Source organism: Rhamphochromis sp. 'chilingali' (assembly GCF_963969265.1).
Source record: "Rhamphochromis sp. 'chilingali' genome assembly, chromosome: 4".
Lineage (NCBI taxonomy): Eukaryota > Metazoa > Chordata > Actinopteri > Cichliformes > Cichlidae > Rhamphochromis > Rhamphochromis sp. 'chilingali'.
In genome coordinates, this window is record NC_137948.1 from 45,257,445 (window position 1) to 45,277,180 (window position 19,736).

The 19,736-nt window shown below is 46.6% G+C and overlaps 1 protein-coding gene across 1 annotated transcript; it reads left to right on the forward strand.

Moving 5' to 3' along the window:
• Positions 1–4: 4 nt before the first annotated feature.
• Positions 5–19,092, forward strand: kdm2aa (lysine (K)-specific demethylase 2Aa). Its single transcript, XM_080879939.1, has 25 exons — positions 5–696; positions 5,104–5,242; positions 6,264–6,342; positions 6,427–6,473; positions 6,945–7,123; positions 7,244–7,350; positions 7,419–7,512; positions 7,680–7,833; positions 7,903–8,018; positions 8,089–8,215; positions 8,317–8,546; positions 8,632–8,709; positions 12,917–13,044; positions 13,255–13,378; positions 13,473–13,601; positions 13,955–14,038; positions 15,243–15,278; positions 15,359–15,464; positions 15,553–16,182; positions 16,266–16,419; positions 16,954–17,205; positions 17,291–17,454; positions 17,529–17,675; positions 18,022–18,240; positions 18,461–19,092. Exons 1-25 carry the CDS (start codon positions 655–657, stop codon positions 18,640–18,642), a joined length of 3,747 nt encoding a protein of 1,248 aa, XP_080736065.1. The 5' UTR covers positions 5–654; the 3' UTR covers positions 18,643–19,092.
• Positions 19,093–19,736: the final 644 nt, after the last annotated feature.

Genomic DNA, 19,736 nt, shown 5'->3' on the forward strand with positions numbered 1-19,736 from the left:
CGATTGGCTAGTTCTTATGACTGATTACGCGTTTGTCCACTAGTCGACCTGTTTTGACTATATCAACCAATTAGATGTGAGTTTGTTTTGGAAGTGTGCTGTTATTGGTTGCTTCCCAATTTCTTTATATGTTGATTGGCTGGCCATATCCAATCAGAAATTACAGCTCTTTCGCGTGAGTGGCACAGCTGTAGTCCAATGAAAGGGTCGTGGGCATGAGTGTGAATGGTCCAGTGTCCGTTTGTGGGCGGGGTATAGTGAAAATGGCGGCTGTTCGGAGAAGGAACTAACTTTATTACCATGCTAGGACTAAAGCAAGTAATAGTGCCAGCTTCTTGTTGTTTTTTTTAAATGTTGATAGCCGTTCCGGAGTCATGTCGTTTTGTCTCTGTAGGGTAGTGACAGGGCAGCTACGTAAGCTAGAGAGGAGTGTGGCTGTTAAAAACCAGATAAAGAAGCTCGAACATTAAACCGTCCTGTCGGATTTTCTAAACGCCAGCGAGTCCGGCTCTGTATGCGACTAAATTGTAAGAAGTCGGTGAATTAGAGGTAGGCAGCGAGCCCTGCCAGGACAGCACAGTGACGGCTCCTGTGGGACCATCGCTGCCCACTGGTGTCTGTAGTGGCACTCCGGACCCGCCTTTGGTTCCATGAATGAAAATGGATGATTCCAAACCGCGCTGCAGCAAAAGACTGGTAAGTGTCGGGCAGATTCCAACACGCTGGTTCTGCTACCTCAGCCTGAGCCCTGTTTTTATGGCGTTATTTTTGTGCCACTATTCTGAGCGCACGTAAAAAAAGGTTTGCAGGTGCAAGTGTTGCATTTTGAGGAGAAATTTATTTTGAGCGAAGAAAAGCTCAATTTGAGTGAACAAAATTCATTGCTGCATGCAAAAAATGTATATCCGTGTTTGCTATTATCCATATACACACGCACAATAGCAGCCCCTCTCGCTCAGTTTTTGTATTTGCGCTCGCAATGTGTCGCTCACGCTCTCAACATTTCTGCCCGTGCACGCTCAACTCTTTCTGTACACCGTTATATTTGTGCCACAAAACCAGCCAATCACAGACTTGGATGCAAAAAAATCTGATTGGCTGTTTTTGTCTCCAATCAGCTCGAAAGGACGAAATGCAATATCCCAGAATCCATTTCGTCCAAAGCTCAAACGAGGCAGTGGCGGAGGAACACAGAGTGGCGGAGTTTGAAATATTACTCTTTCTGGGACACAAAATAAACTTTTAAGATATTTTCATGTTAGAATGTAGCTGTGTGAACTTCAAATATCTGCTCGATTTATCAAGACATCACATATTTGCATAAGTGCTCCAACGTTTTCGGAGATGCCTGTTACCCACCAGCTGACCGGGTGGGAACTCGGGTTAAACATAATATATAAGGCTGAACTGACAAAAAAATCACCGACTACACCACCAGGTATTATTGGAAAAACCATAAAGCCTTTGAACGAAAACAAACGCTGTTGTGACAGTGATGTACACTGTTTTGTTGGTATATATGTATGATTTGTATCACCTTCATGTTTCCAGCTTTACAGCTGTGGCTCCAGCAATCATCAGCTGATACTAGAAATTAATTTTAAATAAATTCTAACAACAGCTGATCAATTTTGAACGTGCTGCTGTTGTTGTTGTTTAGCGCAACATCCGCTGGTTTCCTGTTTCTGGCGCAAAGTGGGAGATAAACAAACAAGAGAGACGATCAGCTGATCATTGATCAGTTTCATGATTGAAGTAGCAACAGGAGAGGGAGGGAGAATGAGGAGAGAAGAGGCAGCTAAGACACAGAATAACTCCAGCTTTGTGTCTTTTTTATTCTCGCTGAAGTCTTTTCCCCTCAATACGGATGTATTGTAATTGGTCCAGCCCAGAGTTGATTATTACCAGCTGGCTAATCCACCACCTTTCATTGTTTATACCATTACAAAAACAAACAAACTAACATAAAAATGAAAAATCACCATTGGCCCACCGGGCAAATGCCGGGTAAATGCCCAATGGCCAGTCCAGGTATTCGGTCAGCTGGTGGGTAACAGGCATCTCCAAAAACGTTAGAGCACTTATGCAAATATGTGATGTCTTGATAAATCGAGCAGATATTAGAAGTTTACACAGCACCATTCTCGCATGAAAATATCTTAAAAGTTTATTTTGTGACCCACAAAGAGTAATATTTCAAACTCCGCCACTCTGTGTTCCTCCGCCACTGCCTCGTTTGAGTTTTGGACGAAATGGATTCTGGGATATTGCATTTCGTCATTTCGAGCTGGTTGGAGACGAAAACAGCCAATCAGATTTGTTTTGCATCCAAGTCTGTGATTGGCTGGTTTTGTGGCACAAATATAACGGTGTACAGAACGAGTTGAGCGCGCACGGGCTGAAATGTTGAGAGCGCGAGCGACACATTGCGAGCGAGCGCAAGTGCAAAAACTGAGCGAGAGGGGCTGCTATTGTGTGTGTGGATAATAGCAAACACTGAAATACATTTTTTGCACGCAGCAATGAATTTTGTTCACTCAAATTGAGCTTTTCTTCGCTCAAAATAAATTTCTCCTCAAAATTCAACACTTGCACCTGCAAATTTTTTTTACGTGCGCTCAGAATAGTGGCACAAAAATAACGCCATATGTTTTCTGTTACAGCGGGAGACCACTGCAGGATGCAGGGACGCAGAGCAGTCTCAACGCTCAGTGTCTGCCTTCGGTCAAATCACTGCAACTTTATCTCTGAGCTTCAGGTTCACGTGCGTCTTGTGCAGTACCATATCTGACAAAGCTGCATCACAGTATGCGCCGGGTCCGTGAGGGTGAAGCACAGCGGGTGGTATTGTTGGAAGATATGCTGTAGAGCAGGGTGTCAAACTGAAGAGAGCTGTGGGCAACTCCCTCTCAAGTAACTGAGTCCTTTCATTGATCTACCAAATAAACACAGTGGTCCTCTCTCTGGCCAACACATGGCAGTTGCTACCGGGCAGGTGTGGAGTGGTGATAACCAGCACTTTGCTTTCATGTCCAAATTTTTTTCTCAAATGTGTCTGTTTGTGAGTAAACAGACACGCCTGCTGCTTGCAGTTTTGTGTACCTGCAGACTTACTGTTCATGTTCCTTAGAAGTGTTTTGAAATCGTAGGCAAATTCATATACAGAACTTTGTTATTTACTGTGAAAATGCAGCTAATAAGGAGGTAATTGAGGGAAACTCTATAGTTAACCTTTTAGTACTTGTACATTATACAAAGGAAAATGCTGAATGACTTATAATGACCAACAGCCAAAAGTACTAATGAATCTGTGCCTGAGGCATCAGTTAATGAAGTGTGTGTATGTTAGTATGAGGGGTTAGGATAAGATGGCACCCAGCGCCTTTCCCCATCATTTTCAACTCCAGGTTTATTTTCTTTAAAAAGGACCTAATAAGGTAAGAGTCCTGAGGAACATGAAGACTGTGATGGACGCACGTTTCACACGCGGGTTCAGTGTACGTGTGTTATCAGTCTGTACCCCAAGTATCTGTTTGACATCATCAAAATAATGATGCAGGGCCAGGATAAATGTTGCAGCCAGCCAATGACGTCGCCTGAGCTTTCAGTTAGCATTATAAAAGAAGTCAGCAGGTGCTTAAAAAGAGTAACACTAGCAAACCAGCATGAGTGAAATAAGTTGGCTGTTAATTTATGTTGATAACTTGTTTATTAACACTTAGAGCTCGTGGTTTGCTCCAGAAGACTCTGCTATAAACAACTATACATCACAACTGGGGCAGGGCAATATGGCCAAAATACTTATCACCATATATATTTAAACATTTGCGATAACAAAATAACTGACGATATAATTGACACGAGACAAAATACTTTACATCTCAACTTTATTAGTGCAAAAAAAATCAATGTATTTTCACTTAAACAAGCAGCTGTTTGTTTGTTTGTTTGTTTGTTTGTATGCACATTAAAGTTGTATAAAAATGTAACAGTGCAAATTCGTTGCTGACAGTTTAACCAATCTGTCAGCAAGACAATCCATCCAGTGGTGCGGCTTCATAGTTCAGCAAAGTCGTACTTTGATAGATTCTTGAGCGCCGTGTTCGGTAATAACGACGGCCCGCTAGCATGCGCTACCAAAAACAGTGCTTTGTTGTGTATCTGACGGACGAAAGCTAAACCAGTTCCACACCACTGAAGCTGCAGCATTTTTACAAACCAGTTCTGGTTCGTTTCATTCAACGATCCACTTTCGCTCTTGTCGTTCTCCGTCGCTGCCATGATTGTTCCTCCATGTGCGTATGTAAACAAAGGCACTGCGCATGCGCGTTTTACCCATATTCTATCGCCATATTTCATTTTCTTATTATTGCCCAACATTACACCGGTATTCCCGTGAACGGTACGATATGGCACAGCCCTAATCACAACAATGTGATGATCAGTTGCAGTCTCGATCCTGGACTAACATGATGATGATGATCACACATGCCTCTTCCTCCCTTTGCTGGAGTTCACACCTGTGCACGTGAATCCGATTAAGTTCTGTGTGTACTTGTCTCCGTGTGTCGGCCCCGTGGTGCGCTGGTGTCCTCTCGGTGTCTCCTGTGGGAGGCTGCAGCCTCGGGCCCAAAGTCGGATCGTTTTGAGGACAATGAATCTATTAAAGTGCTGATTTTATAGTTCCTGATGCTTCACGATGAAGCCGTTTTCATCTTCTTGGTCAAAAAGAATTGAGGTGGGCCCTAACGTGGACTGTCATTCAAGCCCATTTCATTTATACCCATTCAGTACTCAGTAGCTGCTGTCAGGCCTAGGATACGACAGAGGTGATCCCTGTGAGTGAACACTTGGCAGTGCTGGGAAGCTTCCCCTACAGAACCTAATGCTCATGAACCATAATTAGTTTTCAGATATTTGGCACGAGGCTGTAGAAATGGTTACCTATTATCCTTTTAGCTGCCACTCTGTGAAGCGCCACTTTGGACTTTTTCTTTTGCGGTTGGTTTGATAAGAAGGACTGTCCAGTTTGGGTTAATGTCCATCCAAAGCACTTCAGTCCTCTGTCTTTTACCATCCCTCTTACTCTGTTCTCCTCTCTAGCGTGCTCGTAACCAGCAGCGTTACCATGATGATGGCATCTCAGATGAGGAGATTGATGGGAGGAGGATGTTTGACCTGGAGGAGAAGGTTAACAGTGAGAGGTTCAGCTCTGACCGAGTGCTTCGCATGGATGGAAAAGGTTGGTGTGAACACTGTCTCCATCGTTCTCTCCCAAAGGGAGGGAGTGTGTCCTGGGTTCTGTCCGTCCAGCAGTCCAACAGCCACACCCACATCAACATATTACGTTCAGCGTTTGTGTGACAGTAGACATCAGCTGATTTAACTGGGTCAAGGTCGTATCACATGGTAAAAGCGCTACAGATGACACTACCCATAATTTTTGCCCGTAGCAGCTCACACTAGGGGACCCTGCAGTTGGGCAGAAACGATCCCGTCTGCAGAGTCTGTGCACTGTTAAGCTCTTACCAGGTGCGTTGTTCGGCTCGTCCACATACCTGTTGTTGCAGATTGGTTCGATCCTCGCAATATAAACTAGGCCACTCCCCTTGTCAAATCAAACCAAATGACTTTTATTGTTGTGTGTGTGAGAGAGATGGCTGGACGTGTACAAACACACTGTATTCGTAGGTATAGTGTCTTTGTGTTTCTTATATGGGTTTAAGCTTTGAGTCTTTGCGTCTGAGCTTTATTTTTCAGAGCCTGACGCTTTTTTCTTTGCTTCTTAGAATCTTATAGCGAGGGAATATTTAAATGAAGAAACATGTCTTATAAAGCAGCAGTCGTTGCTGCACTGAGGTGGTGTCACAGAAATTTGAGAGATCGTGCTTGAAGAGTGAGATATGCCAGTTTATTAGGATGCCACACAAAGATGTGCTTTCAGGACCCTGGACAGTGCACACGGTGTTCACTGTGATGTCATGAGCTGTGCTCATACATGTGACTGTAAAAGGTCAGCTGCATGCACTCTGACATCACCTCCCCGTGAAATCTGCAAATCCCAAGAAACCTAACACACCAGTCACAGAGCGTAGAAATAAACTCGTGTCAATCTGGCGTTTGTGGAGGTTTTATCTGGTGGAAGGATGGAAGCTGGCCTAATATAAGAAACAACAGTACTGTCCTAATTATCCATAGGACAGTACTTCTTGTCCTATGGATTATAGTCCTGTGTTGAATGACGCTTGTATATTTCTCTGCAGACTTTACATACGCATTCATTCAGAGAGGTGGTCTGAGGGACCCCGTCGTTTTTGAGAAGCCTGATGGACTGGGAATCAAGTAGGCCCCTGTGTAACTTCAGTGTTATTAAATACGTCTATAAACTGAGCTGATGTAATGATGTTGTGTCCTCTGGTTCTGCAGGATGCCAGATCCTGACTTCAGCGTCAATGACATCAAGATGTTTGTCGGTAAGGCTCGTTCAGTTACACACTGCTACTAAGCATCAGCTTCAGTCCTGGCTTTGCCTCGCTGTACAAACGCAGTGATTTAGGTAATAAATGCTGTAATTACACACTTATTTAAAATACGGGGTTTTCTATTAAAAACAAAGAAGAAATTGAACCTAATTGTTGAAAATAACTGTCAGTGATACTAATTAGAGGTGATTTCTAACTGAATCATGTCCATAGGTGTACAGGTAGCTTCAGATTAGCACAAACTGAATTTTATTCATATAGAGCCATTTCAGCCAATGAGCCTGTATGTGAAACACTCACTGCTGATCAACTTAAGGACAAAATGATAAATAAAGTCATTACTTTGAACGTTGTCTTGATGCTCCTCACTCAGTGAGGTTTCTGGAGAAGCTCGACATCCGCCCAGCTGTTGTGAGCAGCCTCTTGTGTCACGCTGTGTCTAACAGAAGGCTCCCCTCTCAGGTAGCAGACGCATGATAGATGTGATGGATGTGAGCACTCAGAAGGGGACCGAGATGTCCATGGCCCAGTGGACACGTTACTATGAGACCCCCCCGTGTCAGAGAGAGAAGCTCTATAATGTTATCAGCCTGGAGTTCAGCCACACCAAACTGGAGAACTGGGTCAAGAGGCCTGCCACAGTATGTACCTGCAGGCCTGTTTGACTGGAACTGCTGACAGGAAATAAAAACCTTTAAAGTGATTTTAATCTGTTTGTTTTTTCTCACTGTTTGTATTTTGTCTCACGTTTGCACGTGTAGGTCGATCTGATCGACTGGGTGGACAACATGTGGCCTCGGCATCTGAAAGAGAGACAGAGAGACTCGACTAACTCTATCAATGACATGCAGTACCCCAAAGTACAGAAGTAAGTGTCCTGCTGTAGGCAAGTGTGGCGGCAGGATGTGAGCCGTGATGACGATGATGTCTCCACAGGTACTGTCTGATGAGTGTTGAGGGCTGCTACACAGACTTCCACATCGACTTCGGTGGGACTTCAGTATGGTACCACATACTGAGAGGGAGCAAGGTGAGGCCACGAGGGGCCGGCTAAGAGACGATCTCTTTCCCGTTACAGCTTCGGGTCAACGCATAAGTCCTGTCAAGTATAAAGAACAGGCTAGAAGGGGAGGGGCCTCCTGAAAGTGTCTGTTTTGTCCCACAGCAGAGCACAGTGAATTACACTTTTGTTTGCAGGTGTTTTGGCTGATTCCTCCGACTCCTCAGAACCTGGAGCTCTATGAGAACTGGGTACTGTCAGGGAAACAAGGAGATGTGTTCTTGGGAGACAGAGCGTCTGACTGCCAGAGGATTGAACTGAAGCGGGGCTGCACCTTCATCATACCCTCAGGTACACACTGACGTGCACTCACTACCTGCAGAAGCAGTCCTGTGGTATTATAATCACTGTGTGCTACAGGTTGGATTCATGCCGTTTACACCCCGGTGGACTCGATGGTCTTTGGAGGAAACTTCTTGCACAGCTTTAACATCCCCATGCAGCTCAACATCTGTAGCATAGAGGACAGAACGCGGGTAGGTGAGCAGGCTCTGCATGAGCTGCTGAATGAACGTGAATAGACTTTAATCTTTTTACCTCCTGCAGGTTCCAGCGAAGTTTCGTTACCCCTTCTACTATGAGATGTGCTGGTACGTGCTGGAACGCTACGTCTTCAGCCTGACGAAGACCTCCTACCTCACCCCAGAGTTTCAGAAACACTCCCTGGGCATTGGTATGTACACAGCCCGCAGTCACTGCCCACTGGGGGACACACATGCGTGTTGTGTGGGCCATACTGGTCAGTTCTGAGTCTTTCTTATTTCCTTCATGAAGGTCTGAAGAATCTGTGTGGCTCAGATCCAGTCAGTGAGCAGCTGAAGACTGAGGGGGAGGGTGTTGGCAGTGAGGAAGACTCTGAGAAGCTTCCACTTAAGGTCCACCTGACCCCCCTTGAACTGGAGGGACTCTGGAACCTGCTGGGTAAACTGGAAGCTCTGCCCTCTAACAAGAAGTGTGTCCCAGCAGGGATACACAACGCCCCGGCGCTCATCACACACATCAAGGTATCGCTCCTCTGTATGTCGTCGTGGAGCTCCATGTGAGCCTCGCGGTTCTTTCTGTCACGCTCATGTCTCTGCTGTCCTGCAGGCACTACTGAAGGAGCACGCTAATGACAATCCCAGCATGTCGTACACAGGACGGCCCATCGTCAGGTGGCCGAAGAGGGTAAGCGGTCTTTATTCACCAACAGACTGCACACTTGTCATGGTAACCCTGCCTCTGGTCCGTGGAGCACTCCGTCTGTGCAGAGAGAGACTGAGTCACATGAAGGAGGTTTATGATCCTGTCCACAGTCCTGTGAAGTACGCCTCGTGACTCGGTAGTTTTTAAACCTTTAACACACATAACAGTTTCTGTGTGTGCTGTTCATTTAACTCTGCGTTACAGACACTGATTGCAGATCCTCAGCTCTGCACTCTGAGCTGTTTGTGCCGACTGTGGTCATAATACACAGCACCAAGTTTGGACACGTGCTAACACGTCCACTCTGGTCTCGTCTGTCCAGCAGAGCTAACCGTGCGTGCGCACAAAGATGTGTGTCAATCGAGCGTCCAGATGTTTGTTCGGACATTACGAGCAGTCGTAAAAGTCCCTGTGACCAGCCGTGCAAACGGACCACAACAACAACAAATTATTTATATAACGATAACATGCACATAAAGCCAATATTCAGCTCTTTTTTCTTTTTTTTCTTTTTTTCTTTCCCCCATCTGTTTTCTTATGCTTCACGGGGGGGGGGTCACCCGGGTCACCCGGAGGTAAATGTGTTTCCTTATACAGCCAAACTGGGACTGGGTAGGATGACTACCAGATGTTTAGTCGTTCGCACACTTGTTCTGTCCTGACCTTTAGCGATTGATGGTGCATAAGCTCTGATAAGAAGAGAAGCAGCAGGGAGGAGGGAAACGGGAAGGCCTCAGAGGAGGTTCATGGATGTAGTGAAGGAGGACATGCAGGGGGTGCTGGGACAGGGTGAGATGGGGGCTGATGGTCCGCTGTGGCGGCTTCTGAAGGCAGCATGTATACTTCCTGTGTCATCGTACCAGCTTCCACTGCTAATGTCCGTCCCAGTGTGCTGGACTGCTGGTAACTGACTTTGAACAATCCATCAAGTCCAAGTGATCAAAGTCATTTTCTAGTGTAAATAATTAACCCTCATTCAAATTTTATTTGTCACGTACACAGTCATACACAGTACGATATGTAGTGAAATGCTTGGACAACTGCTCGTGACCTAAAGAAAACAAAAAAGGAAAAGGCTATGAATAAGATAGGAAATAAATATGAAAAATTAAAAAGGGTAAATTTAACTAGGAAGGAATAAAATATAAATTAAGGTTAAAAATGAAATAACTGTACAACACAAATTAGAATGAAGGGTAAATTTAACTGGGAAGGAATAAGATAAAATATATAAATTAAAGTTGAAAATAAAATAACTGTACAACAAAATACACAATATAGAACTATATAAGAATGTATGAAGAAATCTAAATATAAATAAATATATACACAATAACAGCAGCTGTACAAGTATTAACCGGAAATGAAGAATATAGTGACCAGTGTTGTGCAAAACCAAAGTCCAGAAAGTCCAGTGTGTGTGTAAGAACCATATGTGTGGGTCAGTACTGTGTGGTGGTGTGATTGAGAGACCGTATCGCCTGCGGGAAGAAGCTCCTCCTCAGTCTCTCTGTGTTGGTCTTCAGGGAGCGGAATCGCTTTCCTGACCTCAACAGAGAGAACAGTCTGTTGTTGGGATGGCTGAGGTCCTTCACCATCTTCCTGGCCTTGGTCCAGCACCGCCTGCTGTAGATTGAGTGCAGGTCAGGGAGCTCGGAGCGGATGGTGCGCTCAGCTGATCGCACAACCCTCTGTAGAGCTCGTCTGTCCCTCATAATGTCCTCCTGATTTCCACACAGCTGTGGTCCTCAGGGGACAACAATGTCCCCATCTGGTTTGACTGATGCATAATTAATATGAAGTTTGTTTTTCCCACACTTTTAATTAAAACTTAATTCAAACACAATTCCTTTTATTCCATTTCAAATGTAAGTCTGATAAAAACCTCATAAAAATGAATTTTTTTCTGTTTTCGGGTAAAAAAATAAATTAAATCATCAGAAATCGTGAGGATCGTTTCACAACCAGAGTCGGCTGCTTTAACAGATGATCACAGACGGGTTTATGTCAAAGTTAATTTAGAAAGCTGTTTTTAAACTACAAGTTTTTTACTGGCAGCACATAATCACATCTGTTGTCCTCTGGGCTCAAAAATGACCCTGTTTGCTTTGACTGTTTATCAAGCAACAAGTATAAAATATCATCCATCTCTGTGTTTCAAGGTTTTATTCAACTTTATTCCAACTCATTGCCTGACAGTTTTCTATATTTTGGCATGGTAGGAGGGCATGAGTCTGAGTGAAGGCAAACTTTCATGAGGACAAAGGCGTGTCCATATTTGACCCAAGTGCAGGAGGAAGCTCAGGTTTATTCCTCTGCACTGGTCCCATCATGGACAGCATTCTTTCTGCAGTTGCAGGCCAAGGGGCATATACAGTAAACAAGCTGTTACAGGTGATTGTTTTCTTTTGGAAACCTGCAATGTTAGGGACAACTCGTGTCCTGACTGCAGGACAGACGGTTTGCCATCGCACACGAGCATGTTCCATGTACAGCTGGACCTGCATCACATGCTGCCCATGTTTTTGTCTCAAAGTTCCCTGGTTTACTTGGATGTTCTGTTGGAGGGGACAGAGTCCTCTGAAGGGGACTTGGTGCTCATACAGTCACATCAGTACCAGGATCTTACATCACAGCAGGAGGAACACCCACTTGTGTTTCAAGTCAAGTCAACACCAACACACATCATACACCTCAAATGGGAGCATGTTTGTGTCATGAACGACGATCATCTATTGTGTCTTTATCAAGAAATTATGTCCTTTTTGTGCTTCTATGATTAATCTTGTGTCAGCATGAAAACTTCTCTACCAGACTCAGGATGTCATAAACTGGCCGTAGCGACTCTACTGGATGCACGGCAGTAAGAATCAACACACCCACATATGCCTACAGCTGCATTCGGTCCATTTTTCTTCCTCTCTCGTTGTCCCTCCTTGTTCATCATTGAGTTGGCTGTAGAGCAGGTCATCTGCTAATTGGATGGTTGTTGGTTCAATCTCTGTGTGCTCTAGTCTGGAGTTCTTACCAAGGTGTCCTTGGGCAAGTTACTGAACCCCAACTTGGTCTCTGATGCATCCATTGGCATGTGAACGTTAAAAAGCAGAATACAAGCAGAATACACTGTGTATAATGCTTTCAGTACTCGAGTAGAAAAGCCACTGAAGGAGTATGGGACCTGGCACATGTGCTTGGACTGTGGTAGATCATCTTTCTCTGAGGCACATGAGAGAGTCATGCATCGTCTGTCACTGGGAAGGTTAGAAGACCAGATCAGTGTTTCCTCACGTTACTGCAAATATTCCTCTGTCTCAGCTGATTCCTCTTTCCTGCTTGATTCTTTGTCTTCATCATAATTGAAATGGATGATGTGTAGTCCTCTGACACATCTTCTATTTCAGTTTCACATTCTGAAACTTCAAGAAGCCCAGTCACTTTCTCTCCAAGCTCCTCAGACTACCATGTCCTGGATGCCTGAGAACCTACTTGAACATAGTTCAGATTCTTCATCACTTTTCTTCACTTCATAGCCTTCTTCCACTTCTGCAGGTGGCTGATGTGCTTTTTCAGAGAAAGGGTAGCATGTGCTCTAAATATTGACAATATTTTCTATATCTTCTAACCCTGGATCTTCCTGAACATTGATTCTCCCTCCTCATTATACTAGAGGACAATATGTGCTTTGTCCTACTGGTCATTGCTTTGCACAACATGGTTTAAAAAAGTAGCTCACAAGCCTCCAGAGCAGTGGAGGCCTGTGAGCTACTTTGTGTGTATGTATTATTGTAGGGTCGACCTTACAATATGAAGCACCTTGATGTGACTGTTGTTGTGATTTGGCGCTGTGTAAATAAAACTTAATTGAATGTTGTTGTGGTTGTTGTGACCTTTGCTTGAGCCCACACATCAGTGATCCAAGATCAAAGGTGTTTGAAAGCAGTAGGTTGTTTGCAACACCTTGTACTTTGGGGACTTTTGTCCTCGAGGACCACAGGTGTTATAAAAACCCCATAAATAAATGAAATTACTTAAAACTTATTCCAGTCATGCATAGCACAGTAATGAATAACTTCTGTTATTTTCAGACCATTTGATGAATGAAAAACACATTTTTGATAGCAAAAGATTTCTTTAGAAGACAAATGTCCCAAGGACAACACATTAAAGTGTTTTTCTCTTATGCTTCCAGCCATCATGGTACCAACCTCCTCCCCCTCCCCCACCACCACCTCGCCCTAAACTGTCCTCCACTCCCATCACTCCACGACCTCAAAAACCAGCGTCTTCCATGTCCGTGTTGAGACGACGCAGGGTCAGGTAAGGAAGTCGTACCTGTGTCAAACCTTTTGTTACTTCAGTTCATATAAAAACACGATGCAGTTTTTCTTCATATTTAAGACAACATACCAAATGTTTTAACTATTTACAGTGCAGTGAAATGATTTTCATGTTTGGATTTCATTATGTGCCACAGCCCCGTGCTTCGTTTTAAGCCATCCTGTTCTGTCCTTGTGTGTGTGCGCACAGGTGTAAACGCTGTGAAGCCTGTATGAGACCTGAGTGTGGAGACTGCAACTTCTGCAGAGACATGAAGAAGTTTGGAGGCCCAGGGAAGTTAAAGCAGACCTGTGTCCTACGACAGTGTCTCTCTGTTAGTAACTCGGTCCTTGTTTTTATTAGTCATTGTCTTTGTAATTAGCAACATGTATGCGTGTGTGAGATACTTGACGACCCGTCTCTTCCAGCCGGGCCTGCCTCTGTCTGCGGTGTGTGAGATCTGCAAAGAGCCCAATCAGGAGGAGACCGGAGACCCCTCCCTCACTCTGATGGAATGCTCCAACTGTGCCCAGATCGTCCACCCTGCCTGCCTCACAGTACGACACACGGAGCATATAGCAACTCAGTGGGATGTGCTCGTCTTGTTGTTGACAGTTCAGCGCTCGTAGCCTCGCTACATCTTAAATAGAAGCTGGATCCTTAGTAACTATGACCGTAACTTCGTAACTTAGTAACTATGACAGCATGTCTGAAGGCACAAACATGAAGGTTCCAGGTTGTATTGAGGCTACGTCCACACGTACACGGGTATTTTTGAAAACGGAGATTTTCCGTTTTCAAAAATACCCGTGTACGTGTGGACGTAGCCTTAGATTGTGACTCAACTGTGTCTTTCTTCTCATCAGTCCTGTGTGCTAGCATGAGTAACTGTCTGCATGTTTGTCTGCAGGTTCAGGGGGAAGGCGTGGTGAATAAAGACCTCCCGAGCTGCTGGGAGTGCCCGAAGTGTGTGCAGGGCATCACTGATCCAGAGGTACACAATGCATTAATTAGCCACTGTTACAGCCTGGGCGCGCGCACGCACGCACGCACGCACACACACACACACACACACACAGTGTGACAGATCTAATGGGCTTATGTCTCCTGTTTGTTTTTCATTATTATTATTTATTTTTGACTTTGATTTAATTCCGTCACAGTCATCAGGCAGTGATGAATCGCTGGCTGCTGGCCACCAACAGCGTATCCGTCCCCACGGCCCCCTGGTCCTCAGGCTGGGTCCGGGGCCCTCTCCTAGCGTAGGGGGTCCTGTGGGCCCCCATCAGGACGGGGAGGTTGTCCGCTGTGGTTTCTTCCCTGCTCCTTCTCTTCCTTCCTGCTCTTCCTCCTCAGCGTCACTTCTCTTGGTGGCGGCCCCTCTGCCTTCTCAGCCAATCAGCTCGAGACTGGTGAGAGGTGCCGCCTGTTTGTGCATAAATCCACCCGTCTGTCGCTTACATCACTCCTTTTTCTTTGCCATCTTTTTTTTTTCTTTCTTAAGAGAAGAGACACAAAGCTTGGTCTAAAGGATGTCAGCGAGTCAGTGCCCCGGGCTTAGTGTCCGTGCTGGGACGCAGTGAGGGTCTCATCCTGACTCCAGCTGTAAAGCAGCAAATATCCGTTTATGGCTGCACACATATGTTATACTGAGGGTCTGTATAATTAGCCTATGACACACTGAGGTGTTTTATATAAATACAAACGTGGTTGTTGGTGTTCTGTGGACCTGCTGAATCAGCACTGACTGACGTTCTGTGAACAGGAAATGGATATTTTGAACCATTTCCTGCGAGCGTGCTAATCATTCTGCTGCTCCCAGCATCGGAGAGCAGTAAACAAACACGAGTACCCTCTGCATCGTCTCATTGCGCTTGTGTTCAGTGACAAATGGCCTTTCTCTGAAGCTAGATAGGTACTGAGTCAAAAATGAGTGTCTGATCGTCAGCGCTAATTCTGTGGTTGTGGTGGAGGTCGCTCTCAGCTCGATAAATGCCGACTGTGACAGGATTTCATGTACATGTCTGATGGTGTGCACACCGTGAGCACTGATTGGTCCATGTAAAAGCATGCTGATGTGTGGACGGGTTTGTAAGGGATTAAAAAAACCATGTTTGTGTTGTTCCAGTGTTTGATCGAGATTTTGAGTTGAGCTGTTGGTCGTTTCTACTCTGAAAGAATCCATTTTGTCTTTGCAGCAGCCTAAAGGTGACCGAGGTGACAGCCTTCCACTGGTGAGTGTTCCTCAGATCCCTCCTCTAAGATCATTTGTTATGTCTCCCATCACTTTGATTATTCCTCCCACGCTGTCCAGAAAAGGAAGTCCTCCTCTCTGCTTGACGCTCGTATGGCTAAGATCTACAGACGCCAGCGCCACAGCCGCGATGGAGAAGACTCCGTCAGTGACGATGACGATGAAGGTTTGTGGCTGTTAAAATCTGTTTTCATCGATTCAGTTAGCGACAGCATCAAGAAAACAGAGTTGATTCTTTGTTCTTCCACGTGCAGCCTCTCAGAGAAGAAAGATGGCACTTCACACTCGGGGTGGGACTCACTCTTCCAAGAGGGCCTTTGGCGCTAACAGGAGAGGCCTGCTGAGAGGAGGCTCGGCCCACAGAGGCAGCAGAGCCGGGCTCGTGAGTCCGGGATCATCTTCTGTCCTCAAGCTCAAGCGAGGGGTTGGCATGAGGGACGCTGGACGCCGAGGACGAGGGGTCAGGTTGCGCGGAGGTTCCAGAATGCAGCGAAGAGGAGATGAGTCTGACGAATCTGACGAGGACGACGATGACGACGAGGATGATGACGACGAGGACGACGAGGACGATGATGATGAAGAGGATGAGGAAGAGGAGGACAGCGAGGACGGAGATAAAGAACAGCATCGTCGACACAGGAGACGGCGCAGGACCGATGATGATGAGGATGAAGACGTAGACAGCGAGGGGCAGTTTGACCCTGAAGAGGAGGAGATGGACACTCTGGAGGATGATGAGGAGGAAGAGGTGGAGGAGGAAGGCCGCTGGGATTCGGACCCAGAACCTCCGGTCCTGCTGGTGTCTGATCTGAGCGATGACCTGCTGAGTGGCTCCTACCTGACGGTGACTCTACAGCGCCCCAACAAGGCCAAGAGACAGTGTGGTAAGAAACCAGCACAGCAGCTTAGGATTGGCTCACATCTGCAGGCGCAGCATGAGTAACAGAAGGCTCTTTTCATGCCTCAGGCTCCATAGTTCCAAAGCTGGAAGCAGCCATGGGCCCGAGGACTGCTGCAGGGCAGCAGGGCTTTATTCAGAGAAAGGGCGCTCTGTCCAAACCTGCACGGCTCAGGTGCACAGACCCCGCGGCTGACAGCATAACCCCACGAGGACCCGGCAGGTAGACTTTAGCACATATTGAGCTTTCGTGTCACGTGTTGGTGTTCCATCCATGATTCAATGATGTCCGATACCTCTGAGCAGTCCTGGGACAGTCAGCTGCTGTGCTCATGTGGCAGAGCAGGCTGGCGGTTCCACCAAATAACCTTGGGCAGGATACTAACCCCATGTTGCTCTCTGATGCATCCATCAGAGTGTGAACGTGTGTGAATGTTAGGCAGTTAGAATGAGTGCTTGTGTGAATGGGTGTATAAAGCGCTGTATAAGAACCGGTCCATTCACCATGATTGGGCTGTCTGCTGCTGGCCAGCTCTGCACAGTCCACTGTTTAAAATATTAAACGACAGTCACTGGATAAAAGCACAGAAAAGAGGCCAGAGTGGAGATCTTATTGGGGATGAGGCTGTTTGGATGTATGGTGAACATTAGATGACCAGACTCGGTCCATAACGGAGTGACTCAGCTTTTTCCTGCCCGTGTCAAATGTGCGTGATTGTATCGCACATAAGAACTACGCTGTGCTGTGTCGTCATAGGCCTCGCCTGCGTGGTAGCCGTGGTGAGAGAGGCGCTCGAACTCGCTCCGCGTCTTCTTCAGAGGAAGAGGAAGCTGCTGCTCACCCTGCGTCCTCCACCCTGTCTTCTCCATCGTTGCCGTCTCTGCTCTCCTTTAAGGATGTGGGCAATGAGAGAGGCGGGGAGAAGGAGGTCTGGGTGTCTGTGTTCAGATACTTGAACAGAGCTGAGCTGCTGGCCTGCATGACTGTCTGTAAGGCCTGGTACAAGTGGTACGTTACCCTCGCGTCACCTTGTTCTGTACATGCAAAGCTCCGCGCTGCTTATGAAACGACCACCGCTTCCTCCCCTATGCAGGAGCTGTGACAAACGTCTGTGGAGCCACTTGGATGTGAGTCGGTGCAGCCCGCTCAGCAATCAGGCCCTCGCAGGCATTGTCAAACGACAGCCCACCTCTCTGGACCTTTCCTGGACGCCCATGGCCAAGAGACAGCTGAACTGCCTGCTAACGAGACTCCCAGGTACGAACGCGCGGCATCCCAAAGCGAATGTCTCCTGTCCTGGAGAGTCTTACTAAACCTTTGTTTGTGTTCAGGTCTGAGAGAGCTGAGTGTGACTGGTCTGCCCTGGTCCTGTCTGTCGGCAATGGTTTCTCCCACTCTGCCCCATCTACGGCTGCTAGACCTGCGCTGGTGCGACGGCGTCACAGACGCCCAGATTAAAGAGATCGTCACGCTGCCTGGTCAGTGGCACGGTGGGCTCAGTGAGCTGTGTTTCACCCCACTCCTCCTCCAAGCACTGGGAGGGGCTGCACCGCCACTGCTTGTAGTTCAGTGGCCGCACTGCCGAGCAGCTCGGGACATGTTCTTTAGTGTGATTGTGATCAGCTGAAAGCTTGTGATTGGGTTTGTTTCATCAAGCACAAAATGTTTCCAGGTGTAACCAGCAGAGATCTAAAGAAGCACAGAAACCTTCCTCCAGACACATGTGACCAAATCAAAAGTAGTAGTAGTACACCTGTACAGCTCGTGGGATACTGTGTGATCAGAATACAAGCCAGAGTCTGCTGTGTGTGTGTGTGCGCGCAGGTTTGGAGTCATCCCGCAGCAGACTGAGGAACATGGTGACGCTCCGCCTGTCCGGTCTGGACATCACTGAGTCCACTCTGAGGCTCCTGCAGCGCCACATGCCGCAGCTGGAGAGGCTGGACCTGGCTCACTGCAAGGATTTAACAGACTCCTCGGTCGCCCTGTTGGCAGCAGCTGGGACTCACACACGCAATAACCTCACCGAGCTCACGCTGGCAGGTTTGAACAAACACACTGATCACTGTTGGCTTTTTCACACACCCGAGTATAGGAAGGCTGCTGTTCCATTGGCAGACCCTCATCCCTTTGATTCCTGCAGGAAACAACTTCTGTTGGCCACTAATGATGACACGTGGTCGTTCATAGCTGCTCTTCTTTCTTGATCCAAAGCCTGAAAATCATATGAAGACATTAAATGTGTGTCTGTGTGTGTTTGAAGGCTGCAATGAGCTGACCGATGGCTGCCTGTCCTATCTGAAGCGCCTCTCCTCTCTGACCCTGCTCGACCTCAGAGGCTGTAAAGGCGTCAGCAGACGAGCCTGCGACGCCTTCATCTCCGACCTGTTCCACGTAGCTGTCTACTGCATGATGGAGGAGAAACTCATCCAGCGCCTGGATTAACATGAGCACACACTAAACACAAACATTTTATTTATGATCACACAAGCTGCCGACGTTGGACTGAAGCATTAAAGCTGCCAAAAAGGCTGCCTTCAAGTCCCCGTGTCGTCTGATGTCATTGTTCAAGCATTTCTGTTAGTCTGGTCTACAAGAAACACTTGTACGCTTGAAACGTGTTATCTGCAAATGCTGCCAAACTATCACCAGGAGATCAGATTGTTCCCTGAATCTCGAGTTACTGCCTGAATACGAAGCTCTGTTACGTTTGCGTTTCCTTCATGTCTAAAATGTTCACCTAACGTAGAACCCCCGTTTTTGTTCAGGGGACTTGGGAAGTTAAAGTCTTGGTGGTCAGTGTTTTGCTCTTCTGCGTCTTAACACTGATTGCCTGTGTACATATGTTGTTTGTTTCATATATGACAGTGTAGCATATAAAACTTTAAGAGTCCACGTTTCTGTGCCCATTTGTTAAGCACTGTGTTTACAGATGTGCCGAAACAGCCGGTGTATCTGATGAATTGTGCCCCACATGGAAACATTGTATCAGGGAGCTGCAGCGTGGCCACCAGCTCAGCGCCTCCAGCAGGCACCCACATATGCACTGACACTGCTTCATATCTGATTAGTTGGGCTGTTTTCTGAGTTTGCAGTGTGTCAAGACTACTGCAGGTTCAAAGGGTGAGGTGTTCTGATAACAGACTTTCCAAGAACTATCCGTCAGTCTTCATCCTCCTATCCAGCACTAGAAGTCCAGACCTCCGTCTTATCCGGGTGAACATCAATGAGTTCCCAGGCCAGCTGAGAACTCTCCAGCATGTTCTCGGTCTACCACAGGGCCTCCCCGAGTAGGACACGCCCGGCAACAGGTTAGGCTTTAGAGGATTAAAGATGGGAACCGTCCCAGTCTGCTAATCCAGAGAGATCCATGCAATGTTGCACTGGGGTGTCAGCCCATCCAGGGCCCACACACTCCTGTCAGCACCAACTTACTCAATGTCTTCTCTTATATAGTGGTTTTCTACTCTGCTTCATGCAACACACGTGCACCTTTACTACCTTCACTTGCTTTCTATCAAACAAGAGCAGCTGGTGAT